Here is a 22,581-nt window from a genome sequence, read left to right as displayed (position 1 = left end):
TGCTCCCGATCCAAGCTTTGTAATTTCGTCAGTATTGCGCAGTAGTCAGGACAGAAATCTGCCTCATTTACGGAACGTTACGCACATTGCATGGATTTATTTTAACAAAAGATATCGTTATTCCAGTCTAAACACCGGACCATACGCAGAGGAAATTGATTCCTTTTGCCACATGTGGACTGACGTATTGAGATCCCAGCTGTTGTTTAACACTGGGGGTCTTTGCTGCTACCTTTTTATAAGGGGCCAAACCTTGTAAATCTATACACATTGAGTACCTGAGAACACATTGCATTTCCTAAGTTGCAGTCTATCTAGTACTTCAGAGCTGAATTCACATTTCGGCCAGCAGATGCAATGCTAACGTATTAGCTCCTATTATGGCGTGGAAGGATTAATTTTCCCTGTAATCTGGATATCACAAAGTACATGGTGTAAAGACGACCCATCTCAGGATACATTGCACCAGAGCAACCTCGGTGATGTCTTTCAGTCTGCCGGAAAATTACAGCTCTGAAGACTGCAGAATTGTGATTGCTGCTCTGGAGTATAAGACTGGGGCTATACAGCCACTTTAACTGTGACATGCAGCAAAGGATCGTGCTATTCCAAAGTCACCCAGACTTTTATAGACTTTAGTCTCTTAACGACCACCTACTGTCTTTTTCAGTGGCGAGCATAATCTGCAGAGACATTGTGGCATTAGAGGGGCGGTCTGCAGCTCTGACCTCTCCAGTTATTGGGGCAGCCTCCTGCTCTGCAGTCTAGTCGTCTTTAGTATAAAACAAGACCTTATTTTGCAACTGCAGTGAAGACCAGAAAGGGAGTCAGTCAGCCCAAAATGAATGTTCACACCAAGCACAGGTGCACCCTTGGCGGCGGAGCAGTTTGGTGCACCCTTGGCAGCGGAGCAGTTTGGTGCACCTTCCCAGCTACTTGTTTTATTGCTATCTCCTCCCTCGTCTTCCTTGATTGACAGCTTTGGCTTTAGAGGAGTCAGAGAAGGGTTTAGATAGAAGGGAAGGTACACTGAAGTGCTCAGCCACGCCAGGGTGCATCGAGCGCCTATGCTTGGTGTGAACAGTCATTTTGTGCCAACAGGTTCTATGAGGTCAGGTGACCTGCAGCCCATCCTGAAATTGCAGTCCATTCTTCCGCCATGAATTTTGGAAGTGTGAAACCGACCCAAAACTAACGTATTGTTTAGTCTGTGACCGCTCATGATCCTTTTTGTGCATGCAGGATATTTTCTGCAAAGGCCTCTTGCCATTTAGGGACCGGACTATAGTGCTTGGAAAGTCTGGTGTCCATGTGAATGTAGCCTGATATTGACTCTCATATCTGATGCAATGTGCCCAGATTCACACACCGACACACCCAGTGTGCCAACGGCACAGAATGGATCTACAAACGCCAACCATAGGTGCTATGTGCATGGACTGCAGGCTTGGACTCGCCCACGGGAGAACAGGGGAATTCTCTGGTGGGCCAACATCCTCTTATATGAGCAGTACTTGTCATTATATACAGGCAAAGGCAGCGTCTTATTCATTTAACAATCTACCCAGTTCATTGTTATATAAATTTGTGATTGAGGATAATGTCACATTTGCATGGAGCTGATAAGTGGGGTTGGTTACTGGTGTGCCCTTGGCACCCGGGTCCGACCCTGATGGACTATATAGTTTTTGACTTTAATCCGTTCTGTTTGCCTCATTGTTACCTCTTGAACTTTTTTTTTTTTCCGTGCACTCCTTTGTAATTACACCTTCCGCGGAGGAGCGGAGCCGGAGAGGTGCGCGTCCATAGGTGACTTGTGTGGGTGTGAGTTGAAGCATAGCAGCATAGCCTTGGTGAGAACAGTGTGTGTGCGAGCATCATTGGCAGCCTGACAGCTTCTATCCAGATAATCGCCGGCTGGCGCGGCTCTCGGGTGATGCGCTCTTTCTGTCTCGGTGACATGCACTTTCCCCCCCGTGTTGGGAGAAAAAGAGCGAGGCGGCAGAGTTGTTTTGGCAGACTGCAAATCCCAGCTCCGGAGCGGCGTGCAGCTATTAGTCTCTTTTTATTAACTCTTTCCTGGCATGCATTTAGAACCTTTTTTTTTTTTTTTTTTTTGCAACCCCAGAATTTCTCGTCTGTCCAGCAATGCTAGGGTTACAGGCAGCAGTTTTGGATGCTTGTCAGAGATCTGTTTTCGTGCCGGGGAGGCAGCGAATCTATTTTCGGCTTGCAGCTGTGTCGGGCTTCAGGATGTTTTAGTAAGCGCGGGTCAGCCATCCCATATTAATTATGGCAAAGTTTGCAGAACAAGCCCGAAAAGATGGCCTCTCATCACTTCCGTCCCGTAGATCAACAACGATTAAAGGGCAGCTGGAGCAAGGTTTCTGGAAAAGAGCAAATTTGTGCTTTGTTTTTCCGTTTCTTAACCCTCGAAGCGATCAAGGGCGCAGTACACGGAAAAGCAGGATAGACACATGACACTGTCCAAGGAGAAGCCAGATGTAGGGTGCCGCGGGTCACACACACAGATTAGACTGCAGCTGACGTTAGCACGGAAATTTGGAAACCTGCCCCTGGTTCCCCCCACCTCCTTTTTTCTCATGCGTCATCCATTAGACCACACGTTGACACGTAGGAGACCCCCAGGCTGTCTGCGGCTCAGGGCTCTGTTAGCAGTTACCCTCCCTTATCCCCTGCCCGATCCCAGATGTGTGCGCGGAGAAACTCCGAGAGGGGAACTGGGAACAGAGCCCGCAGTCTCCTGCCAGAGGGGCTTCTCTTAGCACGGCTGCAGATGTGCAAACAGCCGCTCTGTGCTTTGAGGCGTAGCGGCCTCGGGGTGTGTACGGAGATTGGGGGCTTCGCCAAAGTTTAGGGATTAGCTAAATTATCCAAAAAAGGCTTTTTTTTTTTTTTTTCCCACTTTTTTTGCAAAATAATTTTCACGTCATGGTAATTTAATTAAGGGGACCGGAAAAGGGGCAAACTGTGACTCAATGTGTCCTCTGATGCAGAGCAGTTCAGCCCCGTTCGTCATACGGAGAGGACATTTATTTTTTTATTATTTTATGACATGCAGGCGAGTGAATATATTTGACTTTGGTTGTACTAATCCCAAACGTCAGTGTGCAACAGACTGGGGTTAATAATCTTCTGTACGAACAGAGGAGTTGTACAGGTCATGGTGCATGCTGGGAGTGGTAGTGCTGCAGATTGCCGACTCCTGCCCTCGATTGTGACACAAGTGCTGAAAAAAGATCCAAAGATAGAGACTACTATATCATTGCCCATGTAATACAGCACATTTATCTGCTCCATAGGCCTGCACTATTCTCTATCAAAAGCTTAAAGCACATCTGTCCTTATCATACAAAACCTATAGAAAAGCAGAGCCCCCCCGTCTTCCCCTGTGCTTTTGGTGCACATACCAGTCTATTATGTCCTGGAACTGTCTTCATTCTTGTGCTCCATAATTTGCCATTCAGTTTTTTTTTTCCCATCTTCATCCACATTTTGCTAGCATTATAGGTACTGGAACTTCCTTTTGTCAATTCCCTGCATTCATCACCCCAGCTGTGATGTTATTATTTATTATTATAGCGTGTTCAAATAGTTTGCCTCTTCCAAATGGGATCTAAGGGGTAACGTTTCTTATCGTGGACAATGACAAGCGGGGCCTCGCATTTCAGAGTGAGGAGACTTAAAAGCCATGCATGCTCCTCTGACAATTTGCATATTTGATTTCTCAGAGATAAAGAAGACTAGAACTCTAGCGCCACCTATTGGAAGCAGCGATCGTGAAAGTCAATATTGACTCTTTAAGGAGCCTTGCAATATGACTTAGGCTAAAAGCCAAACCTAGCCAAATCAGATCTCATACTTTGCACTGATGAGGGGGCAACACCCAAAAACACCTCTGCAAATTGAGATTCTGATTTGGCTTTTATCCTAAGTCATATTGCCAAGCTCATTAAAGGGTCAATATTAACTTTTAGGATCGCTGCTTCCAGTAGAGTTCTAGTCCTCTATCGCTCTGAAAGAGAGAATTTACTTATTTAATTTCCCCGAGGAGCATGCATGGCTTATAAGTCTCCTCTCTCTGACATACCAGGCTTGGCTTGTCACTCTCCACAAGGAGAAACGTTACCCCTTAGACCCCAGTCCAGAGCCTCTTATCTAACCAAATCAGATCTCCTCATACTTTGCACTGATGAGGGGCAACACCCCAGAACAGGTCTGCAAATTAAGATTTTTGTTTGGCTTTTATCCTAAAAGTCATATGGCAAGGCTCATATAAAGGGTCAATATTGACTTTTAGGATCACTTCTTCCAATAGATGGCGCTAGTATTCTAGTCCTTTTCCAAATGGAAAGCCTGCCTCTATGTCTGGATGCAGTTTGGCAGACAGGAGAGCCGGAGCAGAGTGTCAACGACCCTCGATCCCCACTGTGTGCAGCGAGGTAAAGACCCTCCCCCACTTCCTGCAATCTGTTTTGAGACTGATTACACTTTGCAACAGGCAGAAGAAAGTAACCTAGTGGCCGTCCATTAGTATTGCGGCCACAAGACTTCGCGCTTCATCGCGTTTCACATGCCCTGTGCATGCCGGTTGCATGCATGTCTGTACTCTCTAATTTGGCATATTGTTTTGAAATGCCGGCGTATGTGTAATTATTGATGTTTGTGTCGTCTTGTGGCATTTTTGTTTTTTATTTTTTATTACTGATTTTCTTCTTTTTGCCCCCGTAGCTGAAATCTTTCCTGAAGGAATGCAAAGTGTCCAATTACTGCAAACAGATGCGCCAACTTCTGGAGAAGATCCAGGAGAATTCGTCCTACATCACTAGCAAGAGGCAGAAGTGCGCCTTTGGCGTGTCCGACAGGGACGCCGTGGTACGTAGCGTTCTGGGACTTATTTTATCCTATGAATGACATGGGACATGACAATAAGGCGTTTGCTGTTACCGCAGTGTGCACTTAGTGGGGTGACCCTATATCCGCCATGACCTTCTGTCCTCTCTGCATCCCCCCCCCCCACAGCCATGGACCCTCACGTTGCCGGTAAGACCTCCCATGTATTACACTGCAGTACATTGCAGGCACCTCTGTCTCCAAAGGGAGCAGATAAATCTTGATAATTAGCATTGTGTTGTTTGCCGGCTGACGGAGCCTGATCTCCTCTGCAACCCTAGAACAGCACGCACGGATGTAATGCCTTCATAAATATTTTAATGGCAGACTGCTGGTAATATAAATCAGGGGGCTGGGAGTGCCAGAAGCCGTCCGTAGACACTCTGGCACCACCTCGCAGGGACAGCGGCAGCGGGAAAGTGTCAGATCAGAGACACCCACGTGTTGTGGTCTCTGCAGCAGGATGAAGTAGTGCTGGGGAATTGCAGGTGGTGCCACTAAGTAAGAAGACGTATTCGCTCAGAGCGGGTCTAGCCGTACATAATAGATGTTACCGGCTTTGTCCTCCGCGTCAAGATTTGATTAATTAATCTAAATGAAGCTGCCGAGGCATTATGCATCCAGACAAAATGTGCTCGGGGTCCGGCCGAGCCGGAGACTGCTGCCGGACTGTGATGCCGTCTATTACGGCTTCAGAAAATAAAGGGGTTTTTTTTTTTTTTTTTGTTAATCGGACAATGAAGTTTTGTCAATTTCCAATACACTTCTTGCATCAGTCTTTGTGATCAAGATCCCCGCTTGCTGTCCTTTAAAAATATTTCATCATTGGAGACCCCCCTCTGATTGCCAGAATGGGAAACTTGTACTAGGGAACACAAGTAAGGATGGGTGGACCGGTGGAAGTTCGGTACCAGAACAGTTCCTGCACTTCCACCAGAACCCGAACCCCATTGAAAATAATGGAGACCCAAACCTGTAAGAGAAAAAAAAAACTCGCTTTAGATTGCTCGCGATCGCTCTTTTGTCGCTCGCGATCGCTCTTTTGTCTATCTCGTAGAGAACACAGCTCTTGGTACAGACACTGCTCCTGTGTTTGGAAGAGACTTCCGAGATCGTTCAGCCAGCAGCCGATAGTGTATGTGGGCTTGCGTCTATGGCACAAAGGATAGAAAAATTGGCCCCATAGATGTAAGATGGAGCGGAGATGCGCATGTACCACCACCACTGCTGCTGCATTCAGCGCCTGTTGTCCGAGATCTTGCAGAGAACAGGGGTGGGGGTCTCACACTGATAAAACAAATGGATTCATATGGACCCCATTACCCTTTTATTAGAAATTTTGACTCCTTTCTTCAAGTGCATAAAACTCTGTCCTGGTCGTGTGACGGCCGCACCAATGCTCCACTCCTACCGAAGCAGAGGTGGCGACTGACATCTGCCCCATTTACAGATAATTTAGGGATGATCACTCCATTTTCCCAGACACCTGCACAATTAGGCTGTGTGCCCACGTAGCGTTTTACAAGCGTTTTTGATGCGGAATTTCCGCAGCGGAAACGCTTGTAAAATGCTTGGTAACCCGCACCCCATGATCCCCAATGGGTTTCCGCAACTTCTATGCACATGCTGCGGATTTTTCCGCAGCGTTTATGCCGCGTTCAAAAATCCGCAGCATGTCATTTAATTTTGCGTTTCCGCATGCAGAATTGCCTTTGTCCAATGCATAAAAAACGTAAGGCAATTCCGCATGTGGAAAACGCGTGATAAACGCGCGAAAAAAGCGCGATAAACGCGTGCGGAATTCCGCATGCGTTTTTCCGGGAGAGGACTTGCATTTATGCAGCAGAAATTTTCTGCTTCATAAATGCAACGTGGGCACATAGCCTTACACGGAGATACGGGGTGATCGCTATCTGCTGCAGGACCAGGCTTGTTTGCACATATGATGTCTCCGTTCATCTCCCATTACAGTCAGTCCTATCCCGTTCCCCCATGACTCATTCCCTCGTGTCGTACACCTCCTGCGGTGCTGACGCATGTGCAGTCTCGTCTTGGCGGAAATCCTGGGGCTTCCAGTTGCCAGATGACATCAAGAGTGCACCTGTGGGTAACATTGAGGACTCGTACTGGGGCCTGGACGCTCTCCTAGGGCTTCATTACTGGAGAAAACTGCAAGGAAGCCAGAGAGGCGTTCATGTGTTGCAGCCAGCGTCCTCGTGCCACACCTGATTATTGTGCACTATTGTATATGGATATGTATTCTGCGGACAGATTGTGGATATATACTCAGTACCTGTGTAAAGGTCGTCCAGTAATAAGCGCGTGTCAGACGGTCCCATTCTAGGACCCGAGCACGATCCCTGTCGGCTGCAGACGTCATCTTCGCCTGTGCCCAATGTGGAAATGCTGCTAATGGGAGGACATTCTTTTTCTTAAATGCATGTATTTAGGGGCCAAATGTCATTTTTGCTATCGGGTTTCATAAAAAATTTTGCACCATTTTGCTTTTACAGGCTCTTCTTTTGTTTCCCCGCACATTCAGCTTTGATGTGGTCTGGTCATAAATCAGCTGACAGGAGTTAAGAAAACTGATAGATAAAGAGTTACAAACTCTCCTCCTGTCAGACTGCATGAACAAGCTCACTGATGGAATCTAAGATAACTCATTCTGCAGCCAGCAATGGTGCAACACCAAAAGCTATAGAAGGCAAACAGTGCAACATTTTTAATTATACCCAATAGCAAAAATGAGTTTTCCCTAAAACATGCATTTAAGTGAAACAAAAATTGTCTGAAATATTCATGTAATTTTTAACCATTTTAAAGACCTTCGTTCGCTACCCAGACCAGGGGCTTATATAATGCAGTTCTGCACACTGGCTCTTATTTGGTGAGCCCCCATGGCATCCATACACATCTGACCATCATATTCACGAGATCTGCCCTTTTTAAGCCGAGAGCCGTCTCATCGCTGGAGGACTGACCTTTACCGATTTTAATTAAAACTTTTTAATTTTTTTTCTAGCTAAAATGGGAAAAACAGATCAAGGCAGAGGGAACCCCACTGACCAAGTATTACACCAGCTGGAAGAAACTTCGGGAGAAGGAAATCCAACTAGAGATCAGCGGCAAAGAGAGGGTAAGTCTCCATAGAGAAGGTCGTATAGCCTTCTGAGTAGGGGTCACCACTCACTTGTACTTTGTCACAAGCGCAGAATATATTATTATTTCACTGATTGGATGCCGGAATGTTTTTCAGAGTTTGGCATTAGCATAGGTGGTAGTAAATCACTTCAGTCCCTAAGATAAATACTACTGGCAACTCGCTGATAAGCTGGGATTATGCAGACGTCCGTGCAAAATCGGTCCGAGCACAGACTGGCCGTGTCTCTCCCGAGCCAAGTGTCACTGTCTCAGGCATATATGAAGCTTTCAGGTCGGGAGAGACACGACCAGTCCATGCTGGACCGATTTGCATAGACTTGTTACGGCTCTCCCAACCTGAGAGTCATGGCTTCATATATGTCTGAGGTTGTAACTTTCTAGTCGGGAGAGACACGACCAGTCCATGCTGGACCGATTTGCATAGACTTGTTACGGCTCTCCCAACCTGAGAGTCATGGCTTCATATATGTCTGAGGTTGTAACTTTCTAGTCGGGAGAGACACGACCAGTCCATGCTGGACCGATTTGCATAGACTTGTTACGGCTCTCCCAACCTGAGAGTCATGGCTTCATATATGTCTGAGGTTGTAACTTTCTAGTCGGGAGAGACACGACCAGTCCATGCTGGACCGATTTGCATAGACTTGTTACGGCTCTCCCAACCTGAGAGTCATGGCTTCATATATGTCTGAGGTTGTAACTTTCTAGTCGGGAGAGACACGACCAGTCCATGCTGGACCGATTTGCATAGACTTGTTACGGCTCTCCCAACCTGAGAGTCATGGCTTCATATATGTCTGAGGTTGTAACTTTCTAGTCGGGAGAGACACGACCAGTCCATGCTGGACCGATTTGCATAGACTTGTTACGGCTCTCCCAACCTGAGAGTCATGGCTTCATATATGTCTGAGGTTGTAACTTTCTAGTCGGGAGAGACACGACCAGTCCATGCTGGACCGATTTGCATAGACTTGTTACGGCTCTCCCAACCTGAGAGTCATGGCTTCATATATGTCTGAGGTTGTAACTTTCTAGTCGGGAGAGACACGACCAGTCCATGCTGGACCGATTTGCATAGACTTGTTACGGCTCTCCCAACCTGAGAGTCATGGCTTCATATATGTCTGAGGTTGTAACTTTCTAGTCGGGAGAGACACGACCAGTCCATGCTGGACCGATTTGCATAGACTTGTTACGGCTCTCCCAACCTGAGAGTCATGGCTTCATATATGTCTGAGGTTGTAACTTTCTAGTCGGGAGAGACACGACCAGTCCATGCTGGACCGATTTGCATAGACTTGTTACGGCTCTCCCAACCTGAGAGTCATGGCTTCATATATGTCTGAGGTTGTAACTTTCTAGTCTGGAGAGACACGACTAGTCCATGCTGGACCGATTTGCATAGACTTGTTACGGCTCTCCCAACCTGAGAGTCATGGCTTCATATATGTCTGAGGTTGTAACTTTCTAGTCTGGAGAGACACGACCAGTCCATGCTGGACCGATTTGCATAGACTTGTTACGGCTCTCCCAACCTGAGAGTCATGGCTTCATATATGTCTGAGGTTGTAACTTTCTAGTCGGGAGAGACACGACCAGTCCATGCTGGACCGATTTGCATAGACTTGTTACGGCTCTCCCAACCTGAGAGTCATGGCTTCATATATGTCTGAGGTTGTAACTTTCTAGTCGGGAGAGACACGACTAGTCCATGCTGGACCGATTTGCATAGACTTGTTACGGCTCTCCCAACCTGAGAGTCATGGCTTCATATATGTCTGAGGTTGTAACTTTCTAGTCGGGAGAGACACGACCAGTCCATGCTGGACCGATTTGCATAGACTTGTTACGGCTCTCCCAACCTGAGAGTCATGGCTTCATATATGTCTATGAGGTTGTAACTTTCTAGTCGGGAGAGACACGACTAGTCCATGCTGGACCGATTTGCATAGACTTGTTACGGCTCTCCCAACCTGAGAGTCATGGCTTCATATATGTCTGAGGTTGTAACTTTCTAGTCGGGAGAGACACGACCAGTCCATGCTGGACCGATTTGCATAGACTTGTTACGGCTCTCCCAACCTGAGAGTCATGGCTTCATATATGTCTATGAGGTTGTAACTTTCTAGTCGGGAGAGACACGACCAGTCCATGCTGGACCGGTTTGCATAGACTTGTTACGGCTCCCAACCTGAGAGTCATGGCTTCATATATGTCTATGAGGTTGTAACTTTCTAGTCGGGAGAGACACGACCAGTCCATGCTGGACCGATTTGCATAGACTTATTACGGCTCTCCCAACCTGAGAGTCATGGCTTCATATATGTCTATGAGGTTGTAACTTTCAGGTCGGGAGAGACACGACCAGTCCATGCTGGACCGATTTGCATAGACTTATTACGGCTCTCCCAACCTGAGAGTCATGGCTTCATATATGTCTATGAGGTTGTAACTTTCAGGTCGGGAGAGACACGACTAGTCCGTGCTCGGGCCAATTTGCACAGACTGGTTATGGCTCTCCCGACCGGAGAGTCATTGCTTCATATAGGTCTATGAGGCTGTGACTTTCAGGTCGGGAGAGACACAACCAGTCTGTGCTGGACCAGTCTCACAGACGTATATGAAGCTTTCAGGTCTGTAGAGATACAACCAGTCTGTGCTTCGACCAATTTGCACAGACTGCAACTTGAGGTTGTAACTTTCAAGTTGGGAGAGACACGACCAGTTCGTGCTCTTACCGATTTTGTACGGATGTCTGCATGAGCACTAAGGCGTTGGCTCTCTGTTCAGCTTTGGCAACATATGTACATAGAGGATGAGCGTTTGGAATTCTGATATTGATATGTTGTCCAGTGCCCTCGTTTAGGATGGGTACAGATTGAATTTAAGTGGAAAGGTTGTAATGTAAAAAAAGGCGCAAAATACGGACCGAGATCTTTGGAAAAAAAAAAAAAATGTATGAGTTCTGGAAATGCATCGGTTATATTTCCCTTCCTGGACTCTGTTCAGGTTGGTCATTGATCAGCAAGTGTCTTTCTCGGAGGAGTTAAGAGCTCGGTCGCGTCTCCTGCACGACTCCGTCACGGGATTTCAGCGCTTATTTACATAATGCTAATCCATCGCAGGAGCCGACGGCTCAAGGGATTAAGGGAGTATAAATCCCGGCTGTGCGTCGTTGGTGTGCTCGGCATCGCCAGCAGGGGGCAGTGCTCTCTCTCACAAGATGGCAGCAGAAAGGGATGCGAGGAAACTGAGCACGCAGCAGGTAAATATTGCCATGTGCTCGATACATGAGGATGGAAACCTACGCGGGACTGCGACCACCAGCATGCACGTCTGATGAGACTACGTTGCTGAGGAGCAGTTTAGATAGACATGGTGTCGCAATCTCAGAAGGTTTTCTGAAATTTTGCACAAGACTTTATTGCTGTTATAATCTCTGTTCAGGAGATTCTTTATATGAAATATTAGGAAATTGCAAAAAATCCATAATATATTGATTTTTCCAGAAGCCTTTCTCTTCATGGCAGCAGGAGTTTTTAAAGGGTACCAATCGTTCTATAAGAAGACCTTGGTCAGACGGTCTACGGATGGTCCTGCAAATTATTTCACTCAATTCTGGCAGAAGTTTTGATCAATGGGATCCGATCTCTAGAATGAAGGAGTAGAATCCGTCAGCACACAATGACTGTCCAAACTAAGCACAGGTGCTCGGTACACCCTTGGCATGGCAGAGCAGTTCAGTGCACCTTCCCATTTGTTTTCTCTCTCTATCACCATGTCCCTCTGTTTTGATTGACAGCTCTTGTTTTATAGAGCCGTAGAAAAGCAGAGATGGAGGGAAAACTAGTAGGTGAGAAGGTGCACTGAACTGCTCCGCCACCTAAAGGGTGCTCTAACCGCTTGTGCTTGGTTTGAACAGTCATTCTGTGCTGACAGTCTCTTTAATGATCAATGGGGGTCTCGGCACAATAATTTAAGTGTGCGGCAGCACGTCTGTAGCATCTTCACCTTCCCTATGGTTGTCTTGAGTTTCCATCAGGGATCTATAAACCAATAATTCCAGCCTCTTGCTTTCCAGCTGTTGCAAAAGTACTACTCCCATCAATCCCTGACAGCCAAACTTTGCAGTATGGAATTATTTAAGCAGTTAATAAATATTTGCTGTATAATCAAGCAGATGATCCCTTTCTGCAGGAGAGTTTGGGCTGTCTCGTTCGGAAAAGCGGAATTATAGCCCATAGAGAGGTCTTTTTTAATTTTTTTTATTGTGCTTTTGTCACCAAAGTTCTCCTACCTCGACCACCAGGATTTTTTCCCACCCTTGATTTATCTATCTTTGTCCTGTCTTCAAGCCAAATCCCATTTTGTCACAAAGGAGGGGGGTATATAGTGCGGCTCACTCTTTCCGCAGGCATCCAAACACGAATGTCTTTATCACCTGCTCCGTCCTAACCCCTCTCTGCGTCAGCGTTCCCGCACATGCTATTTGTACACGCTGTGCTGATTGAGTGGGAGCTGCAAACTATCGATGAGCGGAAACATGCAAGAGAAACAAACGTCTAAGAGCCATTCACATCTCCCTCCCACATGAGTCGTTACCTTATCACATGGGACACGAACACTATAAACAGGGTGTAACAATCGAGGTCCCAACCGCACCCGTGCAGGTGAGGGGCCCGCCGACACAGTCGCAAACTTCAACTGGATGTGAGTCCGCGGATACACATTCAGCTGAACTGTATTGCGGTGCAGAGAGCTGCCGAGGTCCATGCACTGTAATGCACCCTGCCGATCAGTCAGAGGCCAGCAGCTGACGTTGGTGTGCATGTGACTGGGGGTATGGCAGTGACGCCATGCGCTCCCGTCGCTTGCACGCTGATGTGAGCTGCCGGGTTCAGAAGAGGACGCACTACAGAGGGAAGGTGCGTATAGTCATTCATTTTTGTCTATGCATTAAAGAACAGTGGCAGGATGGAATGATCACTCTACCGGCAGCTGACCTCAGCGTGAGTGCGCATGGCAGTGACATCATGCGCTTCTCACACAGTGAGGTCAGCTGCTGGCAGCAGAACAGGACGCAGCGCTGGAGCAGAGGGGAGGTGAGTAGAATCCTTTATTTTTTTTGTGTGTGCAGCATGATGGAGATGGGGTGCCATGCATACCAGAATGGAGGTGCCACTCATACCAGAATAGGGATGGGGGTGCCATGCGTACCAGGATGGGGGTGCCATGCATGCCATATACCCCTATAACAGTGTCAGCAGCTGACCCCCCCCCCCCTCCTACACAACGGTGCATCATGACCACATTTTTTGCTTCAATTTTTTTCCATTTTCCTCCTCTAAAATCTAGGTGCGTCCTATGTTTGGTGCGTCTTATAGTCTGAAAAATACGGTGTTTCTCCTAGAAAATTATTGCAATTTATTATACACATGTTTACTTCCTTTTTGTGTATTGGAACAACACAAAAAAAACATATAAAGGTAAATTAGACAAAATTTGACACACAACCCCAAAAATGGGCCCGGACAAAATTGTTGGCACCTTTCCAAAATTGTGGGTAAACAACTTTGTTTCAAGCATGTGATGCTCGTTCAAACTCACCTGTGGCAAGTAACATGTGTGGGCAATATGAAAATCACACATGAAACCAGATAAAAAGGGGAGAAGTTGACTCAATCTTTGCATTGTGTGTGCCACACTAAGCATGGAGAACAGAAAGAGGAGAAGAGAACTGTCTGAGGACTTGAGAACCAAAATTGTTGAACCATATCAACAATCTCAATGTTACAAGTCCATCTCCAGAGAACTTGATGTCCCTTTATCAACGGTGCGCAACATAATCAAGAGGGTTACAACTAGTGTTGAGCGATACCTTCCGATATCAGGAAATATCGTATCGGATTGGATCGGGCCGATACCCAAAAAGTATCGGATATCGCCGATTCCGATACCGGAAACCAATGCAAGTCAATGGGACACAAATATCGGAATGAAAATAAACCCTTTCTTTCCTTGTAGGTTAATTCTACATGAAGTAAAACAACTAAGAATAATGTAGAATGACATGAAAAGCCGGCAATTCATCAGCGGCATTCACCGGTACCCGACAATTTACAACAGAAAGAATAGAGCATCACACATAGATTAGATAGATAGAAACATGTCAGTCACATATATATGAAGTACAGTAACAGTGTTGCTTACTGTACTTGTCATTTAGTGTAAAGGATTTATTAAAAAAAATATTAGTGTTTTCGTGCACCGTCTCTTTAAAAAAGCCGGCCGGCAATTCAGCATCTGTACCCGACAATTTATAACAGACAGAATAGAGCTTCACACATAGATTAGATAGATAGAAACATGTCAGTCACATATATAAGAAGTACAGTGACAGTGTTGCTTACAGAACTTGTCATTTAGTGTAAAGGATTTATTTAAAAAAATAATAGTGTTTTCATGCACCGTCTCTTTAAGAAAGCCGGCCGGCAATTCAGCATCTGTACCCGACAATTTAGAATAGAAGGAATAGAGAATCACACATAGATTAGATAGATAGAAACATGTCAGTCACATATATATGAAGTACAGTGACAGTGTTGATTACTGTACTTGTCATTTAGTGTTAAAATAAAGGATTTATTTAAAAAAAAATTGGCGTGGGGTTCCCCTTAATTTTAGGCTCTAGCGGAGGTTAAGCAGACAGCTGGGGCAAATGTTTGAAGCCTGGGAAGGGGGTAATACCCACGGAGCTTCCCAGGCTACTAATATCAGCCCCCAGCTGAATACCTAGCCTTTACTAGCTATTAAAATGGGGGACCCCCCCAAAAAAATGACGTGGGGTCCCCCCTAATTTAATAGCTAGCACAGGCTAGGCAGACAGCTGGGGGCTGATATTAATAGCCCAGGAAGGGTGCCATGAATATTGGCCCCCTCCCAGGCTAGAAACACCAGCCGTCAGCCGCCCCAGAAATGGCGCATCCATAGGATGCGCCAATTCTGGCACTTAGCCTCGCTCTTCCACGCTGCCCTGGTGCGGTGGCAGGGGGTAATAGGGTTGGGGTTGATGTCAGCTTATAATGCCAGCTGACATCAAGCCCAGGTTAGTAATGGAGAGGCGTCTATAAGACACCCCCATTACTAACCCCATAGTCAAAGTTAAAAGAAAACACAAACACCCAGAGTAAAGTCCTTTAATTGAAATAAAGACACAATTCTTTATTGTTCTAAATTAAACCATACTTACCATCACGCCCATTCCAGCTGAAGCCAACGATCTCCTGCAATAAAAGTAAAATAATAAAGCAACCTCATCCTTACCTTTCGATGGTTCCCAGGACAGCTCCAGCTCTGCTACATCGAGATGACAGGATGGACCGCAGCAGAACGCTGCCATCCAGCCTGTCATCCCGCAGACACTGAGAAGAGCAGGCATGCTTGCGCTCCTCAGTGTCTCTCTGTGACGTCATCCAGATGAGCCGAGTTCATGTCCAATGAACTCAGCTCACCTCATGCACGTCACTGACAGCGTGGGAAAATTCTCCTGCACTCAGCGCTTCAGCGTGAGAATTCTCCCACGCTGTCAGTGACATACATGAGGTGAGGTCATGTCCAATGAACTCAGCTCACCTCATGCACGTCACTGACAGCGTGGGAAAATTCTCACGCTGAAGTGCTGAGTGCAGGAGAATTTTCCCACGCTGTCAGTGACGTACATGAAGTGAGCGGAGTTCATTGGACATGACCTCGGCTCATCTGGATGCCGTCACAGCCAGACACTGAGGAGTGGAAGTATGCCTGCGCTTCTCAGTGTCTGCGGGATGACAGGATGGATGGCAGCGTTCTGCTGCGGTCCAGCCTGTCATCTCGATGTAGCAGAGCTGAAGCTGTCATGGGAACCATGGAAAGGTAAGGATGAGGTTGCTTTATTATTTTACTTTTATTGCAGGAGATCGTTGGCTTCAGCTGGAATGGGCGTGATGGTAAGTATGGTTTAATTTAGAACAATAAAGAATTGTGTGTTTATTTCAATTAAAGGACTTTTTTCTGGGTGTTGTGTTTTTTTAAATACTTTACTAGAAATTCATGGTGGTCATGTCTAATATTGGCGTGACCCCATGAATTTTGGGCTTAGGGCCAGCTGATAATGCCAAGCTGGCCTTAACCCCTTTATTACCCAGTGAGCCACCGCACCAGGGCCCTGGATGAGTTGGGTACAGCGCCAGAAGATGGCGCTTCTATGAACGCGCCATTTTCTGGGGCGGCTGCGGACTGCAATTTGCAGCGGGGGTGGCCCAGAAAGCTTGGGTCTCCCTGCGCTGCGGATTCCAGCCCCCAGCTGCCTAGTTGTATCTGGCTGGGCACAAAAATAGGGCGAAGCCCCACGCATTTTTTTTTAAAATTATTTCATGAAATTCATGGAATAATTAAGAAAAAAAGGGCTTCCCTATATTGTTGTGTCCGGCCAGGTACAAATAGGCAGCTGGTGGTTGGGGGCAGCCTGTTCCTGCCTGCTGTACCTGGCTGGACACAAATATAGGGCGAAGCCCCACGTCAATTTTTTTTAAAATAAGTCCTTTATTTTAACACTAAATGACATTTGAGGAGTTAATAAAGATGCAGTCCCTAAATTATTATTTATTTTTTAATTAATTTTTCCCAAAACTTTTGACGTGGGCTTCGCCATATTTTTGTATGCCAGCCAGGTACAGCATCCAGCTTCTATGAACGCGCCATTTTCCGGGGTGGCTGCGCACTGCAATTTTCAGCGGGGGGAGGGGGGGGGGCAGAAAGCTTGGGCCTCCCTGCGCTGCAGATTCCATCCCCCAGCTGCCTAGTTGTACCTGGCTGGACACAAAAATAGGGAGAAGCTTCACGTATTTTTTTTTTTTAATTATTTCATGAAATTCATGAAATAATTAAGAAAAAAAGGGCTTCCCTATATTGTTGTGTCCAACCAGGTACAAATAGGCAGCTGGTGGTTGGGGGCAGCCCGTTCCTGCCTGCTGTACCTGGCTGGACACAAATATAGTGCGAAGCCCCACGTCAATTTTTTTTAAATCATTTCAGGAAATTCATGAAATAATTTAAAAAAATTGATGTGGGGCTTCGCCCTATATTTGTGTCCAGTCAGGTACAGCAGGCAGGAACGGGCTGCCCCCAACCACCAGCAGCCTATTTGTACCTAGCCGGACACAACAATATAGGGAAGCCCTTTTTTTCTGAATTATTCCATGAATTTCATGAATTTAAAAAAAAAAAAACGTGGAGCTTCGCCCTATTTTTGTGTCCAGCCAGGTACAACTAGGCAGCTGGGGGCTGGAATCTGCAGCGCAGGGAGGCCCAAGCTTTCTGGGCCCCACCCGCTGCAAATTGCAGTCCGCAGCCGCCCCGGAAAATGGCGCGTTCATAGAAGCGCCATCTTCTGGCGCTGTACCCAACTCATCCAGGGCCCTGATGCGGTGGCTCACTGGGTAATAAAGGGGTTAAGGCCAGCTTGGCATTATCAGCTGGCCCTAAGCCCGAAATTCATGGGGTCACGCCAATATTAGACATGACCACCATGAATTTCTAGTAAAGTATTTAAAAAAAACACAAACACCCAGAAAAAAGTCCTTTAATTGAAATAAACACACAATTCTTTATTGTTCTAAATTAAACCATACTTACCATCACGCCCATTCCAGCTGAAGCCAACGATCTCCTGCAATAAAAGAAAAATAATAAAGCAACCTCATCCTTACCTTTCCATGGCTCCCACGACGGCTCCAGCTCTGCTACATCGAGATGACAGGCTGGACCGCAGCAGAACGCTGCCATCCAGCCTGTCATCCCGCAGACACTGAGAAGCGCAGGCATACTTCCACTCCTCAGTGTCTGGCTGTGACGGCATCCAGATGAGCCGACAATGAACTCGGCTCACCTCATGTACGTCACTGACAGCGTGGGAGAATTCTCCTGCACTCAGCGCTTCAGCGTGAGAATTTTCCCACGCTGTCAGTGACGTGCATGAGGTGAGGTCATGTCCCATGAACTCGGCGCACCTCATGCACGTCACTGACAGCGTGGGAGAATTCTCACGCTGAAGCGCTGAGTGCAGGAGAATTTTCCCACGCTGTCAGTGACGTGCATGAGGTGAGCTGAGTTCATTGGACATGACCTCGGCTCATCTGGATGACGTCACAGAAAGACACTGAGGAGCGCAAGCATGCCTGCGCTTCTCAGTGTCCGCGGGATGACAGGCTGGATGGCAGCGTTCTGCTGCGGTCCAGCCTGTCATCTCGATGTAGCAGAGCTGAAGCTGTCCTGGGAACCATGGAAAGGTAAGGATGAGGTTGCTTTATTATTTTACTTTTATTGCAGGAGATCGTTGGCTTCAGCTGGAATGGGTGTGGCGGTAAGTATGGTTTAATTTAGAACAATAAAGAATTGTGTCTTTATTTCAATTAAAGGACTTTTTTCTGGGTGTTTGTGTTTTTTTTAAATACTTTACTAGAAATTCATGGCGGTCATGTCTAATATTGGCGTGACCCCATGAATTTCGGGCTTAGGGCCAGCTGATAATGCCAAGCTGGCCTTAACCCCTTTATTACCCAGTGAGCCACCGCACCAGGGCCCTGGATGAGTTGGGTACAGCGCCAGAAGATGGCGCTTCTATGAACGCGCCATTTTCCGGGGCGGCTGCGGACTGCAATTTGCAGCGGGTGGGACCCAGAAAGCTTGGGTCTCCCTGCGCTGCAGATTCCAGCCCCCAGCTGCCTAGTTGTACCTGGCTGGACACAAAAATAGGGCGAAGCGCCACACATTTTTTTTTTTAATTATTTCATGAAATTCATGGAATAATTAAGAAAAAAAGGGCTTCCCTATATTGTTGTGTCCGGCTAGGTACAAATAGGCAGCTGGTGGTTGGGGGCAGCCCGTTCCTGCCTGCTGTACCTGGCTGGACACAATTATAGGGCGAAGCCCCACATAATTTTTTTTTAATTATTTCATGAATTTCCTGAAATAATTAAAAAAAAATTGACGTGGGGCTTCACACTATATTTGTGTCCAGCCAGGTACAGCAGGCAGGAACGGGCTGCCCCCAACCACCAGCTGCCTATTTGTACCTAGCCGGACACAACAATATAGGGAAGCCCTTTTTTTCTTAATTATTCCATGAATTTCATGAAATAATTAAAAAAAAAAAAACGTGGAGCTTCTCCCTATTTTTGTGTCCAGCCAGGTACAACTAGGCAGCTGGGGGATGGAATCTGCAGCGCAGGGAGGCCCAAGCTTTTTGCCCTCCCCCCCCCCCCCGCTGAAAATTGCAGTCCGCGGCCGCCCCGGAAAATGGCGCGTTCATAGAAGCTGGATGCTGTACCTGGCTGGCATACAAAAATATGGCGAAGCCCACGTCAAAAGTTTTGGGAAAAATTTATTAAAAAATAAATAATAATTTAGGGACTGCATCTTTATTAAGTCCTCAAATGTCATTTAGTGTTAAAATAAAGGATTTATTTAAAAAAAAAATGGCGTGGGATCCCCCATAATTTTAGTCTCTAGCGGAGGTTAAGCAGACGGCTGGGGCAGATGTTTGAAGCCTGGGAAGGGGGTAAAACCCACGGAGCTTCCCAGGCTACTAATATCAGCCCCCAGCTGAATACCTAGCCTTTACTAGCTATTAAAATGGGGGACCCCCCAAAAAAAAATGACGTGGGGTCCCCTCTATTTTAATAGCTAGCAAAGGCTAGGCAGACAGCTGGGGGCTGATATTAATAGCTCAGGAAGGGTGCCATGAATATTGGCCCCCTCCCAGGCTAGAAACACCAGCCGTCAGCCGCCCCAGAAATGGCGCATCCATAGGATGCGCCAATTCTGGCACTTAGCCTCGCTCTTCCACGCTGCCCTGGTGCGGTGGCAGGGGGTAATAGTGGTGGGGTTCATGTCAGCGCCAGCTGCCATGAAGCCCAGGTTAGTAATGATGGCCGTCTATATGACACCCCCATTACTAACCTACAAAGTGTTAAAAAGAAAAAACACACTACACCCAGAAAAAATAATTTATTTGAAATAAAACACCATTTTATTTAATTCTTAGTTTACTAAAAAAAAAATAGTTACCTGTCCACGTTCCTGCGCTGATCTCCCATGCACAGCTGTCACATCTGGAGATGGTGACAGCTGTGCATGGCTGCTGTAAGCTCAGGCTGCCGGGAACACGTCCGCTCCCGGCAGCGGGAGCCACTGACTGAGGTCACCGGAGTGCATTCAGGCAGTGCAGCTCCGGAGACCTCCTTTACGGCAGTGCTGTACCGTGGGAATTTCTCACGATACAGCAGTGCCGTAAAGGAGCTAACCGGAGCAGCGCTGCCTGAACTCCGGTGAACCCTTACGGCCCCGTCATTCTAGCGGCGGCAGCGGTTCAGAGCGGTCACATTCTATGTGGCTGCTCTGAACTGGAGATCTTCGTGGGACACTCGTGGACTACTACGGAGGGGTAAGGATAAGGTTGTGGTTTATTATTTTATATTTTATTACAGGAGATCGATGGCTTCGGGGAATTAGGTGTCTTGGTGAGTATAGGTGTAGTTTTTTATTTTTTACTTTATTTCAGGTGGCGATCGGCGGGGACAGGTAATGTATGAACTAATTTCTTTTAGGTAACCACTGGCCACCAATGACATGTATCTAACATTTATTGGGGACACAGTAGGGCAATTTAAATAGCAGGATCAGGCTGATGGGAACTACTGCTCCCATCGAGCTGATCCTGCTGGCAGGAGTGGACGGGGGACAGACATAGGCCGATGGGAGTAGTAGTGTCACATCGGCCTATGTCTGCACACACACACACCCCGCACACACACACACCCCGCACACACACACACCCCGCACACACACACACCCCGCACACACACACACCCCGCACACACACACACCCCGCACACACACACACCCCGCACACACACACACACACACACCCGCACACACACCCGCACACACACACACCCCGCACACACACACACCCCGCACACACACACACCCCGCACACACACACACCCCGCGCGCACACACACACACACACACACACACACACACCCCGCACACACTAATCATGACGGGTCTGGGAGGTGAGGCTGACCTGTGCGGCCGTGGGAAAGTTCATGTGAGTTCATGCAGTCAAGCATGAACTCACATGAACCCTCTGAGGGCACCGCGGCTACTTCAAATGAACAGCTGATCGGCATCACCTGATACCTCAGCTGTTCATTTGAAATAACCGGCGGGAAAGCGCAGCACAGAACGGGAAAGCCGGCGGTGAAGTCTTTTCACTGCCGGCTTCCCCGCCCGGGTCCTTCGCTCCTTGGTGCTGCGCTCCCCGCCCGGTCCTAATTTACGATCGGGATGGGAGGTGGCGAGGGGAGCGGAGGATCGGGGTGGGAGGCTGCGGGGAAGCAGTATGGGGCTGCGTGATTGTTTAAAAGCCGGCGGCTTTTTACCGCCCGCCGGCTTTTAAACAATCAGGAGAATTCTCCCACGCTGGGATGGCATTCTGATGACAAGCTGGATCGCAGCTGAGCGCTGCCACCCAGCTTGTCATCCTTCACAGACACTGCAGAGCGCAGGCATTATGGGAACTTCCGATTCCGGTATTCGATATTATAAAAGTATCGGAATTAAGTATCGGAATTCCGATACAGTGAATATCGGCCGATACCCGATATTTCAGTATCGGAATGCTCAACACTAGTTACAACCCATGGGACTGTAGCTAATCCCCCTGGACGTGAATGGCAGAGAAAAATTGATGAAAGGTTGTAACGTAGGATAGTCCAGATGGTGGATAAGCAGCCCCAATCGAGTTCCAAAGAAATTCAAGCTGTTCTGCAGGCTCAGGGTGTGCAACCAAATATTAAAGTTGAGGGTGCCAACAATTTTGGCCAGCCCATTTTTGGGGTTTGGTCTGAAATTATGTCCAATTTGCCTTTTTTCTCTGTTTTTTGTGCTGTTCCAATACCCACAAAGGAAATAAATGTGTATAACAAAACGTGTGTAATTGCAATAATTTTCAGGGAAAAATACTTCATTTTCTGGAATAATTTCAAAGGGTGCCAACACTTTAAGCCATGATTGTATTTGCTTGAATAATAAACTAAACGGATCAGGGCACGTTCTGTGACCTTACTTTGTGCTCCTTTTTTCCAGTGGTCGTATTCATAAATTTTTTTTTTCCTCTTACCATCCAACTCCTCCATGGTGTGCGGGATCAATGTTTGGTCCAGTTTTTCTTTTGTGAAAAAAATAATTTTTTTTAAAGTTTTATCAACTTCGCAGTAAAAAAAACGGACTGCGTTTGGATGCCACCTGAGTGCTACCATTTAATTGTTTTGTTACTGCGCCATTCACTTGATCAAAAAAACGGCAACGTCTCCTTTTTTTTCGTGCGAAACACTTGATAGAAAATGTGGCTGTCTGAATGAGGCCCAAACTCATTTGCTTTTTTTTTTTTTTTTTTCT

The 22,581-nt window shown here is 46.9% G+C and overlaps 1 protein-coding gene across 2 annotated transcripts in view; it reads left to right on the top strand.

Annotated features, from left to right (window-relative positions):
- The window catches only part of NOC2L (NOC2 like nucleolar associated transcriptional repressor), a 105,652-nt gene that overhangs the window by 69,749 nt on the left and 13,322 nt on the right, over positions 1-22,581 (top strand). For both annotated transcript variants that reach the window (XM_073656952.1, XM_073656953.1), the window contains exons 16-17: positions 4,753-4,896; positions 7,940-8,053. In XM_073656952.1, the coding sequence (XP_073513053.1) occupies positions 4,753-4,896; positions 7,940-8,053 (258 nt within the window). The remainder of the gene's footprint in view (positions 1-4,752; positions 4,897-7,939; positions 8,054-22,581) is intronic.

Source organism: Phyllobates terribilis, unplaced genomic scaffold, assembly GCF_046119375.1.
Source record: "Phyllobates terribilis strain yellow unplaced genomic scaffold, ASM4611937v1 Scaffold_12__6_contigs__length_324123572, whole genome shotgun sequence".
NCBI classification, from domain to species: Eukaryota; Metazoa; Chordata; class Amphibia; order Anura; family Dendrobatidae; genus Phyllobates; species Phyllobates terribilis.
This window is presented reverse-complemented; position numbering and strand designations above follow the sequence as displayed.